The sequence below is a fragment of the Corella eumyota genome, chromosome 7, assembly GCF_963082875.1.
Source record: "Corella eumyota chromosome 7, kaCorEumy4.1, whole genome shotgun sequence".
Lineage (NCBI taxonomy): Eukaryota > Metazoa > Chordata > Ascidiacea > Phlebobranchia > Corellidae > Corella > Corella eumyota.
In genome coordinates, this window is record NC_137496.1 from 10,738,946 (window position 1) to 10,751,637 (window position 12,692).

Genomic DNA, 12,692 nt, shown 5'->3' on the forward strand with positions numbered 1-12,692 from the left:
TGGTACTCTGCGATAATAATCAATTTGATAAAAAAAATAATGAAACCTAATTATTGTAACATAGCACGCAGTGATATTACAAAAAATCCTTTTATGTTTTTGACGACGTTTTTAATGATTAAATCTGAGTATTTTTAAACTGATTTTAAAGATAAAAATTAGTCAGCGTAAATTAGAATCCAATTAAAACCATTTCTCAAGGTTAATTATAAAAATTAGTAAATTTTAGACCCCTATAAATAAAACTTTTTTATTTTTTTTTTAAATTTAAAAATTTCTAATAAACAAAATATATTAAAAATATTAAAATAACATTTCGAAATATATTTGAAAATACTTTTTTATTTCCGTTCAAATTTAAAATGCTAAACCCTAACATCTGCTTCAAAGGTATTCCCGTGTAATTTTAAAACTTTCAGAGATCAAAAGTCAGATTTTTCTAAATTACAAGGATTTGAGCTGGATTAGGGCAATTTTAACCCAACTTTATTCATAAAAAACATATTTTTATTAGTAATATATATCGCTCTGACCTCATAATACCTTAACAACGTCATCAAAATTAGTTTTTAATCCGATATATATTGAATAATTTTGAATAGTTTAAAACTACTTAAAAAACTTTAATTTTTTCCGGCGCCGATTTCAAATTTTTTCGACAAAATTATGCCTAGTTATTTTCTTATCTCGTGCTATTATAATATCACAATCATGCGATTGTTTACCCCTACGTAGAGGTCAAGATATTATTAATAAAGTTAAGTAATTAGCGTTTCGTATATCAATTTAAATATCAGAAGATGTTATCTTCAACTTCCCCGTCCATTCCTTTAAATTAAAGATGCCAAAAACGAATCTAAGATAAGATTTTTGGCACGAAAAGTTGGTTAGTGATCTGGCATGTCTAATTAGAACATAAACTAACTACACTAACCCTACCCTGTGACATTGTTACTGCATTAAGTGAAATTAAAAATATTTTAATATTAAAATAAGGTTTCGCCATAGGTGGCGCTGTGCATCAATACACGGATAATTTAAAAATATGCTTTGATTTTAATATATTTAAAAACTGTGTCTAAAAAATACAAAATTTTTTAAAACATTTTTAAACTTTGGTTGGCCTTATTTAAAAGGAAATAAATTGAGAATTTAACAAAACAAAATATGAATCAACTTTATTATTATTATTATGATGAAAACGTAATGCCCTAATTTAATACTTGTGTGTGTTTTTACTAGATTATTCAACCGTTTTAAAGAATAAATCATTTTTATTATTCACTAAATTAAAAATAACTTAAATTTTATCAAATTTTATCAAAATTTTCAAATTTTTAATTTTTTTCCTAACTATTTCGCTATAGTTTTAAAGTTATTTTTATGGCCTACTATATATACACTGATATAAACTTTACGTCTAATTAAAGCGAAGTTTACTACACAAACTAAACTAGACTCCCTTTCTTATCAAATTAAGATTGCAAGAATAATAGTAACAACTCTTTAAATTGTGCTATCATTATTAGGCATTTTATTAACTTATTCTGCCTTTATAAATTTGGTGTTATAAATTTACCCTTTTTTGCCAAATTTTTTTACAAAAGATGGAATAAAATACCAAATTAGAAATTAAAATTACTGAAAAAAGGGACCTTTTTAAGTACTGACATAAAACAGGCCTTAAAAATAGGAGAGAGCGAAATTATTAAATCCTTCTTCACGCCAATTAACAAAACGAAATCTTCTCCCACGGTTTTTTGAATTTAATTTAATATTTCACAAGATTTATTCCCAGCAGATTTGAACAAAGTTTGAATTTTTAAACCATTAAAATTTCGCAAGTTTAACGAATCTCGTTGACTGACAACTCAAATTTAATTTCCTCACGAAATAGCTAACTGCGATTTTCATTATCTAAAACAGCGTGAATTTTTTAATGTAAATTTTTCAGTTTTTAATATTTATTTAAGAAACTACTGTGTTTTTAATAAACAAAATTTAAACAACAATGCCTAAATCCAACTTCTATTGTTAAATGTTATTTATTTCCAATAATTGACCAATTGTTAACAAAAAAAAAATAGAATATCATCTAATGTTTAATTGACCATTATTAAGACCAATTATGATGTATAATTAACCATTAATATTACCAATAAAAACAAGTATTTATAAAACCTAAAAATTAATATTGTAAGTCGCTAGAGATTTAGTTTTTTTATTATTAGGAATTCACAGACAGTAGTTAATTGAATTGACTCAGAAAGGTTATAATCTAGTGAACCTGTTTTTTAATTCCCTCCATTATGTTATCTAGGTCTACTCTGTTTATATATAGCGAATTCTTTTAACTAGGGCACTGAAATAAATTGTTTATATTTAGATAAAATTGTTTTTCAATAACTAATAATATTATGGCGGTGTTATTAGTATTTATACTAACTTCAGCATAACATTAATATTTATAATATTTTACAATTTTTTTTAAATAACTTTTTCTCTTAACTTTTTAGTTTTTAATAACTTCCACTTTGCTGATAATTAAACTGATTAATTAAAATTTTAGCAAGCTTATTCCCTTTTTTAGTAATTAATCAACGTCAAATTTTAAATTTAAAATGAAACTACGTTTACCATTTAAAAAAAAAATTAAAAAAACTAATTAAAAAAATTTTCAGCAGAAATTTTTTTTTTTTATTCTTCGGCCGGCTTTAAAAAATCAGCTGATTAAGGTGCTACAGCGCATTAAGTAGTAATGACATTGGCAAATGATCTCACATACAAATAAATCGGAAACGAATAGGCGCGCTTTTAACCTAATCGCCAATCAAACCATGGGAAAAAAATGCTATTAACAATCCGTAACTCTTTACCGAGCGGTTGTCACAAATTTAAACACAATTAAACGTGGGTATGATTGTTAGGGTGGTGAAGAGTTGTATGTTGAATATTCGTGTGAACTGAAACATTTGATTTAAATCAATTGCTGATAGGAAATATACAACATCGCTCGCTGCCAGAATTTCTCATAATTGTTGCTAATTAACTTACCTTGTTTTATTGCAAAAAGCAATTTCTTAAAATTTTTACCTTAACTATTAACTTAACCCAAACCCCTAAAGTAAAGATGATTTTTTTTCTTTTTTTGCCAAATCGTTCTATTTTTAAAAATGGGGTTATCCAAATATCTAAAAAAGGGTTAAATTTCTAAAAAAGGGGGCTTTGGTAGGGGTTATAGCTATGAGTTACCAATGACTTAACCCCCCTAAAAATACCCTAGATTTCACCCCCCTTTTTCTACAATGTCAATTTGTAATTATCTTCTAAATGCGATGTTGCAATACACTAAAAAAGGGGTAAAACTCCTAAAACGGGGGTTTAGGATAAGGGTCATTAGTTTAAGGGTTATTAGTTTTTAATTTATATTAGTGTATTTAAAAACTTAATATATGTCCAGTTTTTAGGCATGTGAAAATACAGCGACCCCCTATTATTTAACGTTTATTACGTCATATGGGAACAAAAAAGAAGTAGAATTCCAAAAATCGTCGATTAAACTTTTTCTATAACCGTGTGTGAAAATCGAATCAAGGTCACGTGACCCGGCGGCATGTGAATTTAATAAGCTCGTTCGTTTGCTTTTGAACTTTGGATCTTAAACTTATTCTGATAAGGAATAGTATTTCGTCTGGCGTAAAAAACTGTAATTTTTCGCGGAAAATCGGCTTGATTTCGATTTAATTTCGACGTTTACTGATTAGGCTTTTTTTAATTCATAAAATTCACATAAAAAATAATAAAAAAGGTACAAAAATCTTAAATTCTAGATTCTTACTATCATTGGAAATCACAAAAACAAAAAATCCTACCTTATTTGACTCCGCGTCTTCTTTCGTGACGTCATCGGTTCCTACGTCATTTTCTTCCATACTCATGACGTCATCGCCCAGTGTTTCCAAATAACTTACTCTCCAATCACCGTCAGAATTTTTCTGTAAATGTTTCAAAATAATTTTTCGTTTTAAGTTAAACAATGACACCGGAAACAATGGGATGATTGTTATGTTTTTAATGATGTAACAATGTTATGTGTGTGAATTATAAACATAAACTTGTTTAAATATGATTTTTTAAACCCCTGGAAATGCTGGTATTATTATTTCATAAATTTTGGGTATATTTAAAATAAAAATTTGTGGATATTTTATAAAATAATAAAAATAAAAATGTTTTAATTAAATTTTTTCCCAAATTATTTTGATTAAAATTCTTTTTTTTTCAAAATGTTTTATTTTTTTTAGTTTTTATTTTGCAACCTGGACAATTGAAGAAACATTTTCACAACCCCTTAACTCCACTCCAACTTCAAGGTCGTGTCTCTGGGTCACGTGATCAACGTATGACGTCATCAGGTCAAAGGTCATACGGCATGGAAGGCACAGAAGCAGAGGAGTTCTAGAAAATGTAAGAATTTATGCATTTTGTAAAATTTTTAAACTTTATCATTTTTTACAATATTTTTTGAGGACATTTTGAATTTAAATTGTTTTTTTGTAACAATGACCCTTTGTTCTTTGCATTCTACTTCGAAATGTCGCGAATTTAACGATTTTCGCGTCGTTTCGCCCTAATAAAGTCACGTGACGGTAAGGTGATTAAATCTTGATTGTTCAGCTAATTCAACAGCTTTATTTACTCAACAACTTTTAACAAATTAATACCTCGAATTCGCCTCTTTATTAGAGCGTGACGTCACTTCCGAACACGTAGTTTTCGAGGAGACGTCTCGGATGCGGAATCTTCGTGGTATCGGAGTCTCGGGTTCGAAACCAGTCGTCGGAGGGTTTTCGTTTTCGATAAAGGTAAGATATTTTGAAAAATTCTCAATTTTGTTGTTGTTTGTGTTCACATTTAAACTCTCTTGCTGCGTGACATCATCAGTGACGTCATAATCCTTGTTATTTAGTTGAACAATTAGATTGTTTCCATCTATTTTGTAGTTTATTTTTCCTTGGAAAATATTTTCATCTTCTTTAACGCTCGATTCTTTTAATGTGACGTCACTTTTGGGTATTATGTCGTCACGTGGTCGCGTTTCTGACGTCATAATTAACTTATTGAGGCTTTAATAAAACATCTAAATAACGAACGACTTTGTAATTTTAACGATTTTTACGATTCTAGAAATCTTGATGATTCATAAATAAACCCTGACGTCATAGGTCATGTTGATGACGTCGTGTCTAGGCTATTCTAAGCTAGTTAAGATATATTTGGTCCTAAAAGTCATAAAAAAATTAGGTTATGACTTTTTATTTAATTTTTTGTTAGTTTAAACACATTGAAATATTTTCCAGTTAAAATTTCTAAAAATCCCCAAAAATGAATTCTAAATTCCTGGTGCTATAAACCCCTTTAAAAATAAATATCTTTTAAACAAGACTGACTCAGAGAAGTTGGTGACTTAATTGAATAACGCTGCTGACATAGTTTCTTCAACACCACGCCTTACTCCTTGCTCATTAAAATAATCACTAATTCAAACAATTAACAACGCGGCCCGATTTTTTTTGACGGCTTTTTGAAATCCTACAAAAGAGACAACGGCGATATACAAACACGGACAATCTGTTGATTGTGACGTAGAACAGATTAAACATTGTTACGTTACAATTCGAATTTTTTAATGAGAACTCTGATGCGCTAGGCCTAATTACGACTAGAGTAATAATTAAGCCCATAAAAATAAAAAGCAAACATTAAGATTTTAACGACTTCAGGACCCTATAGCACACGAAATTCCATATAGCCCTAATTAAAATGTAATACTGCTGGTATAAAGTCGAATATAGGATTTTCAAAGCGTTTAAATCAATGTTAATTGTCGAAATATCTGATAGTTAATTTTTAAACGCAGTAAAATTTGGAATTTAATTCCAGAAAAACAACTCGCAAAATGCCACCTGTGATATTATATCTTTAACTATTCTATCTCAAAGCAAAAGTAATTTAAATTTTATACTTAATTTTTTTGGTAAATATAAAAAAACGCTTTCAAAAATTTCAAGTCTTTAAAATTGACTGAATTACTTTTAAATTGAATTAAAAAATTAATTTTAAACAGCTGATCATTTTCTAAATATTGATACAAAACATCTAAGGTAACAGTTTATAAAATATTAAAATTTCTGTCGTTTTTGATTAAATTCCGGTTCCTTATTTATCCATTGTTTGTCATAATTTACTTTATACGCGAAAAAATTGGAATTTTTTCATTATCTCTTAACAAAGAATGACTAATTACCTTATAACAACAATTAGCCCCTATTGTATATAGCGCGATTGTTGATTATGACGTCATAATGTTCACACAAACCGCCTTTATTGTATTGTGATCAATTTTGGAGAGCACTTTTCATAAAAAAACGAAATGTTAACGGTTTTAACTTCGGATTGTTGATTTAATTTCGAGTTTCTTTTGTTGTAGGTCTGGGTTAATTTAGGCCGAACCTAATGGAAATGTTGTGTGACAATTTTCGTTCGAAAATTTAAATAAAAATCATATTTTAAAAATAATTCAAAAAAAAATTATATTTTAAAATTCCCCCCCCCCCCCAAAAAATTAAAAAAATTAAAATAAATAAAAACTACATTTTAAAAATATTTCAAAAAATTTAAAACTTTTCCTAAAAATTGGATCCAAAATATTTTAGAATTAATTCATTATCTTAATTTTCCATTTTAAAATTTAAATCTATAAAAAAATCATTTTTTTTCTGAATAAAAACTACATTTAAAATAAATAAAAACTATATTTTAAAAATAATTCAAAAAATTCAAAATTTTTTCCAAAAATTGGATCCAAAATATTTTAGAATTAATTCATTATCTTAATTTTCCATTTTAAAATTTAAATCTATAAAAAAATCATTTTTTGTCTGAATAAAAACTACATTTAAAATAAATAAAAACTGCATTTTAAAAATATTTCAAAAAATTCAAAACTTTTCCCAAAAATTGGATCCAAAATATTTTAGAATTAATTCATTATCTTAATTTTCCATTTTAAAATTTAAATCTATAAAAAAATCATTTTTTGTCTGAATAAAAACTACATTTAAAATAAATAAAAACTGCATTTTAAAAATATTTCAAAAAATTCAAAACTTTTCCCAAAAATTGAATCCAAAATATTTAAAAATTAATTCATTATCTTGATTTTCCATTTTAAAATTTAAATCTATAAAAAATCCTTTTTTGTTACAATAAAATTAATTAAAATTATAATTTAAAGTCCGGATATATAGGTTTACGCTCTAATGATAAAAACCTTGCTTTTTCACGCTATAAACTGTTTACACTCAGTAATTAATTGCTCTATTGGTGCGAAAAAATTAAATTGTAACAACATTTATTTTTAAAATTTAAATATTTTATGCAGGTCTTATATTTATGTATTTAAATGTCGTAAGGTTATTACATGATATTTTAAAACAATCTAATTAATTTAAAGAATTTTTTCCAATTTAAATTAATTTGCATATTATTTAATTTAATATGTCATTTTTAAATATATACAACTTCTTTTTTATCATATTTAACAAATTATTTTTTAGAAATCCAGAAAAAAGTGAAGTTATGGACAATTGGAGCAACGTTCGAAGGTCAAGAGTTCAAGAGGTTAAATGTCAACGACGGACAAACCCAAGGTAGAATTATTTAATATTTTTAAGACGACTATACCTACAAAGTCTTATAACACGAAACCTATAGAAATATCATTTTCTGTATATAGTCAGCACATTTTCGTATAATAGTCATACGAATGTTAGTGCCACCCTAGGGGTTTCCCCCTATTTTTACAATGCACGTGGTCAAGATGCAAGCGCGCGGGTTTATTGTTCTTTCTTATGACGTCATAGTTAATAGGTCGAGCTGATCGCGCGGACCGAAAGGTGATAAAGTCATCTCGCGAAATTGGCTTAATGGCACAAAATATCAATTATAGCTTCGTTATAAATAATCAATAATGCATACATGATTGGCCATCTTGTTTTTAATAATTTATCTTATTAATACACGGATCTTTTAGTGCTATTATTTGACTATATCAAGTAGCCCAATCTATCCTAAAACAACTGCTACTCTAATCTAGCTCTTTGTGTATATACTTAAAAAATTCAATACTGAAGCCTAATTCTTGAAAATTACCGTTGAAATTATGAAATAACATTTTTCTGACATAATAATCTTTTTAACGACAGTTCTATGATATTAAGATAGTGTCTGATCAGGCTCTAAACGCCTTTGTCTAATAAAAACCTTAAAAATTGTCAAGTCGTTACGCTTGGTGAGCTTTAATTCCGATTGGGTTAAATATCAGTGAAAATTCGGTCTGTTTCTTTTCATTAATATTGCGAAAAAGGGAAGATGTATTTTTTCTGTTTATCGTTAATAGGTAATTACATCTCGCATGGGAATAATTGTGATGTTTTGTAAGGCTTATATTAAAATATTATTTGTTTTGTAAGGATCTAGTTGTTTGTTTGTGGAATTTTGTTAAAAAATTGTTAAAATTAGGTTTTTATTTTTTTAATTTGATTTTTTTTAATTGTAAAAAACAGAAAATTAAATTTTTTTTTTACAATTTTGAATTTTTTTGTCCTTAATTTTGTAAGTTTGATTTTTAGTTTAAATTAACTAACTAGATCATTTTTTTTGGCCAACATTTTTTTAAATCATTTTAGTGTTTTTCTAATATTTAAAACCCGGATATTCTACATATTATGACGTCATAATCATCTTGTTGTTACGTGATGGATCGAAGCAATTAATATTTCTTCGCAAAATCTCGCGTTTTGATCTTTTTTGCGGCTTTTAAAAACATTTTATCGCGAATTCGGGTTCCATTAAAAGCAATACTAATCCTAACTACCCCATCCAGCCTCGCGTTTTCTATTATCCTCGATTGTTTGTTTAAATTCTCACTCGCAACATGGTCTTATTACTTTAATCTAACTTTTTTTTTAGTTTTCGTTCCATGGGAAAAGTCCTCGATATTAATCTTCCAATTTAGGGTCCAAAAAAATATAAAAAATCCTTAATTCCGTCTGGCGTCGATTTTTTTCGAGATTTTAATCTATGACATCACAAAAGAAAGTATTCTAGATTAAGGGACGCTAAAAGTTTATTAATGAGAGCGTACAACGCGCTAATATCAAAGCGCGATTACTTTTTAAGTACTGGGCAAATAGAGAAAAGTTTTTAACCGACAATTAAGAACGATTTTTATGATTTTAACAACATTTTTTTTGTTATCAATCTTCCTAATATCCCGCCGAGTCCATTAAAATTAAAGCTCCACATTCGCGGAACAGTTTATGACGAAACAATGCCGTTTGTTGCTTTAGCGAAAATGGAATTTCGACATAAAAAGTTTTGGAAAGTGGTTTTAGTTACTTTGTAACTTTTTGTTTTGTTGGATTAGGGTTCTGTCACTTTAAATACACATTCTAAATATATTAAGTACTTACAAAAATTTTATAAAAACAGGGGTTAAATTTTAAAATTGGTTACATTTTGCGTTTAAAATGGTGTTTTCTACACTTTGCGATGGAAATGTTGTTTTATATATTGATAAAAATGGTGTTTTACACATTGATAAAAATGGTGTTTTACATATTGATAAAAATGGTGTTCACATTTTGCCATAAAAATGGTGTTTTTTAAAAATTTTGATATAAATGGTGTTTTACATTTTTAAATAATTGGTGTTTTACATTTTGCAACGAAAATGGTATTAGCATTTTGATAAAAACTGGTGTTTTAAATTTTAAAAAATGGTGTGTTACGTTTAGGTAAAAATAGTGTTTTTGTACTTTCAAATTTTATGTAAAAATTTCTCCCAAAATTAATTATAAAATCTGCTATCAAAGGGCCTAATTGCATAAAACTTGCATTTACATTTTTAATATCCGCACAAAATTATTACTCAATGCCACGTGGTTTTATTCACCGAAATTTTCAATAAAGCGAAAATTTCGAGGAAATTATCACTCATCAGATGCATTTAAAAGGTAGACAATAGACCAAGCAATCAGCGTTGTGTTTAAAACGCCTAATCAAGCGTTCGCGGCGTCCATTGTTCGAGCGAATTCCAGGATTTCTTTAGCGGGCTGTTGTCAGGACAACCCGCGATAATTTCGGCGCGCAAGACAAAGACAGCGAAGTCAGGCGTGGTGTAATTAACCATTTATTTCTTTTCATATTAACTCGTGCGCGCTCTCAAATGAAAATATGAAAACAATATTAGACTCAATATCTATTATTCTTCACTATACCAGCCTTAATGAACGATTCCTTATGTAAATAACTGAAAGAATTGCCGCGTATTTTGTTATTGAAAGCAATGATGCTGATTAATTGATAACAGACGATTGAGGACTCGTTTTCTAGCCCTTACGAATATTTTCATTATTATATGATGTTGTTTTTAGGCGGATGAATACAATTAAAGGCTTATTTTCTTAAGGTTGATTTAATTGAAATGAACCTATTAAAAACAAACGGCTCAAACGATTTAATTGCTTAAAAATAATATTTACTATAGAAAAATAGAATAAAAAAGCTTTTAAATTGAACAATAGATTGGAAATTTTAAACGGGTCGTTTTCTAATTGAAATTTTAATCAAAATACACAAAGAAAATATCCTTTTATTTGCTAGGACATTGTAAATTTCATAATCCTTTGTCTACGGGTCTAATTGTAACAAACTGTCAAAAGATTGATTTTTATTTTGATAATTTCAGCTCGTTGTGTTTTATTATTTGCTTTAAATTCGAGAATTTAAATATAATTATTTTCTGACGTCTGTGCTAGTTTTAATAATATTTTGATAACAAAATTAACATAAAAATCAATTTTTATTACGTTTGAACAAATGACTGTGACGTAATAATGGTTAATTGACGTTGAATGACAACTCTTAGCTTTTATTAAATTGATTTTTTGGGATTTAGTTTTTGTTTTTTAATCTCCGCGGATGAATATTTTCTTCCGGGGGGGTTGTAAGTAAATCCGCAAAATGGAATTTTAAGATTATGTAAATCTTTTTCAAGAGCTTGAGTTTAGATAATTTTGTTTGTTTAAATTAACTTATTTATAGAATTTTTGTGTTTTTTATTGAAAATTATTTTATTTTAAATAAAAATTAATAGAAAATATATTTTAAATAAACAATTTATAGGAATACATAAGCCATAAAAAGCTGTTTATTTTTTCAAATATTTTTTCATTTTGTTGTTCTGAATATTCTTAAATTAAAATAACTTGTTTTTCGTTATTCGGGAACAATAATACCGTGATGACGTTATAATTATGCGCAGTATTACGTAACAATAGACCACCCAGCGCTTTCCATTAAGGGCTTCGTAGGATATAATCCCAGACTTTCCTATAATTAACCTTTCTCCAAAATTTAAACTTTACAAAAACCTTTTTTTAGGTAAATATATTCGAAATATGGATTTTTTTGGGGGATATGAATGATAATATTTTATTTAATTACAATAATTAATTTAATTTTCGTCTTTGTTGCTAAATTAATTAAAAAAATAATTGTTAGGGGGATTTTTTTCCATTTTTTTGTGTCTTTCTAGTGAACCTATTGCTTAGGTATTAGCAATTAACACGTGCCACAAGGTCATTAATATGACAGATTCCCACCGAACCCGGAAATCGCAATTACTTCCGGTATTCATGTGATCTATAATCACACGGGTAATGTGACGCAATTAATATTTCTATACCTAGACGAACAGTCTTGGCGCCTAGACTTTAACTCTTTACTAACTAAATTGTAAATTTACATGCATTTTAAATGGGGTTTTGAGTTTGGTTTTGTTAAAGGGTTTTTAAGGACTTAAAGTGTTGGAACGCTGCTAAAACAAAGTAGGTCTTATCTGGCGTGAGAAAAAACCTCTCAAGAAGTTTTAATTTTGATCAAATTGATTGTTAACATAAACTGCTCTTAAAAGAAGGCAAGTTAGAACTAGTTAGGCCGGAATTACTTTTAATTCATATTCAGTTAGGTTATAAACCTTGTTATTTTTATAGTTGGGTTTTATACAACATTTTTACACATTAACGGTAAAATACTTTAAAAATAGAAGGGGGTTTTACGTTCATTATTTAAAATAAAACAACATTAATATGAAATTTGATATCACATTCGTTTATTGATAAAATATATTTTTATTTCTCGATTTAAACATTGATATTCCTAATTATGGTTAAAAATTTTCCGTAATTTTACCATGATAAAATATCTAGGTAAATTTAGCTTCATAATTTGCATATAATAAATGACGTCATAAATATATTTTTCCCAAAAAAATATTTAAAATTTTTTAAGAATGAGTAAAATCAAGCCGAAAATTGAATTACCATTATATCGCAAAAAAGTCTTAATTTTCGTAGTGTTTTATATGCTATATATACTATGTCGTAACTTAATATTTACAATCTATATATATTCATCGCAGGACTTATAGCAACGCGTTTTTTAAAACCCCCAAAAAAACTTAAAATTTGTTTTAATTAAATAACAGCCACCAATATACACTTGCGGTAAAATTACAGAGAAAATTCGCTCTCCTTAAAAGCCGCAAAACAAGGTTTAAAATATTT

General features: G+C 27.4%; 1 protein-coding gene across 1 annotated transcript in view; it reads right to left on the bottom strand.

The window, feature by feature from the left end:
- Nucleotides 1-5,132, bottom strand: part of LOC145759987 (zinc finger homeobox protein 4-like) — a 29,594-nt gene extending 24,462 nt beyond the window's left edge. The window contains exons 1-3 of the mRNA XM_082573848.1: nt 4,725-5,132; nt 4,320-4,458; nt 3,873-3,995 (exon numbers count right to left, since the gene is read on the bottom strand). Coding sequence (XP_082429974.1) covers nt 3,873-3,995; nt 4,320-4,458; nt 4,725-5,110 — 648 coding nt within the window. The 5' untranslated portion in view covers nt 5,111-5,132. The remainder of the gene's footprint in view (nt 1-3,872; nt 3,996-4,319; nt 4,459-4,724) is intronic.
- Nucleotides 5,133-12,692: the final 7,560 nt, after the last annotated feature.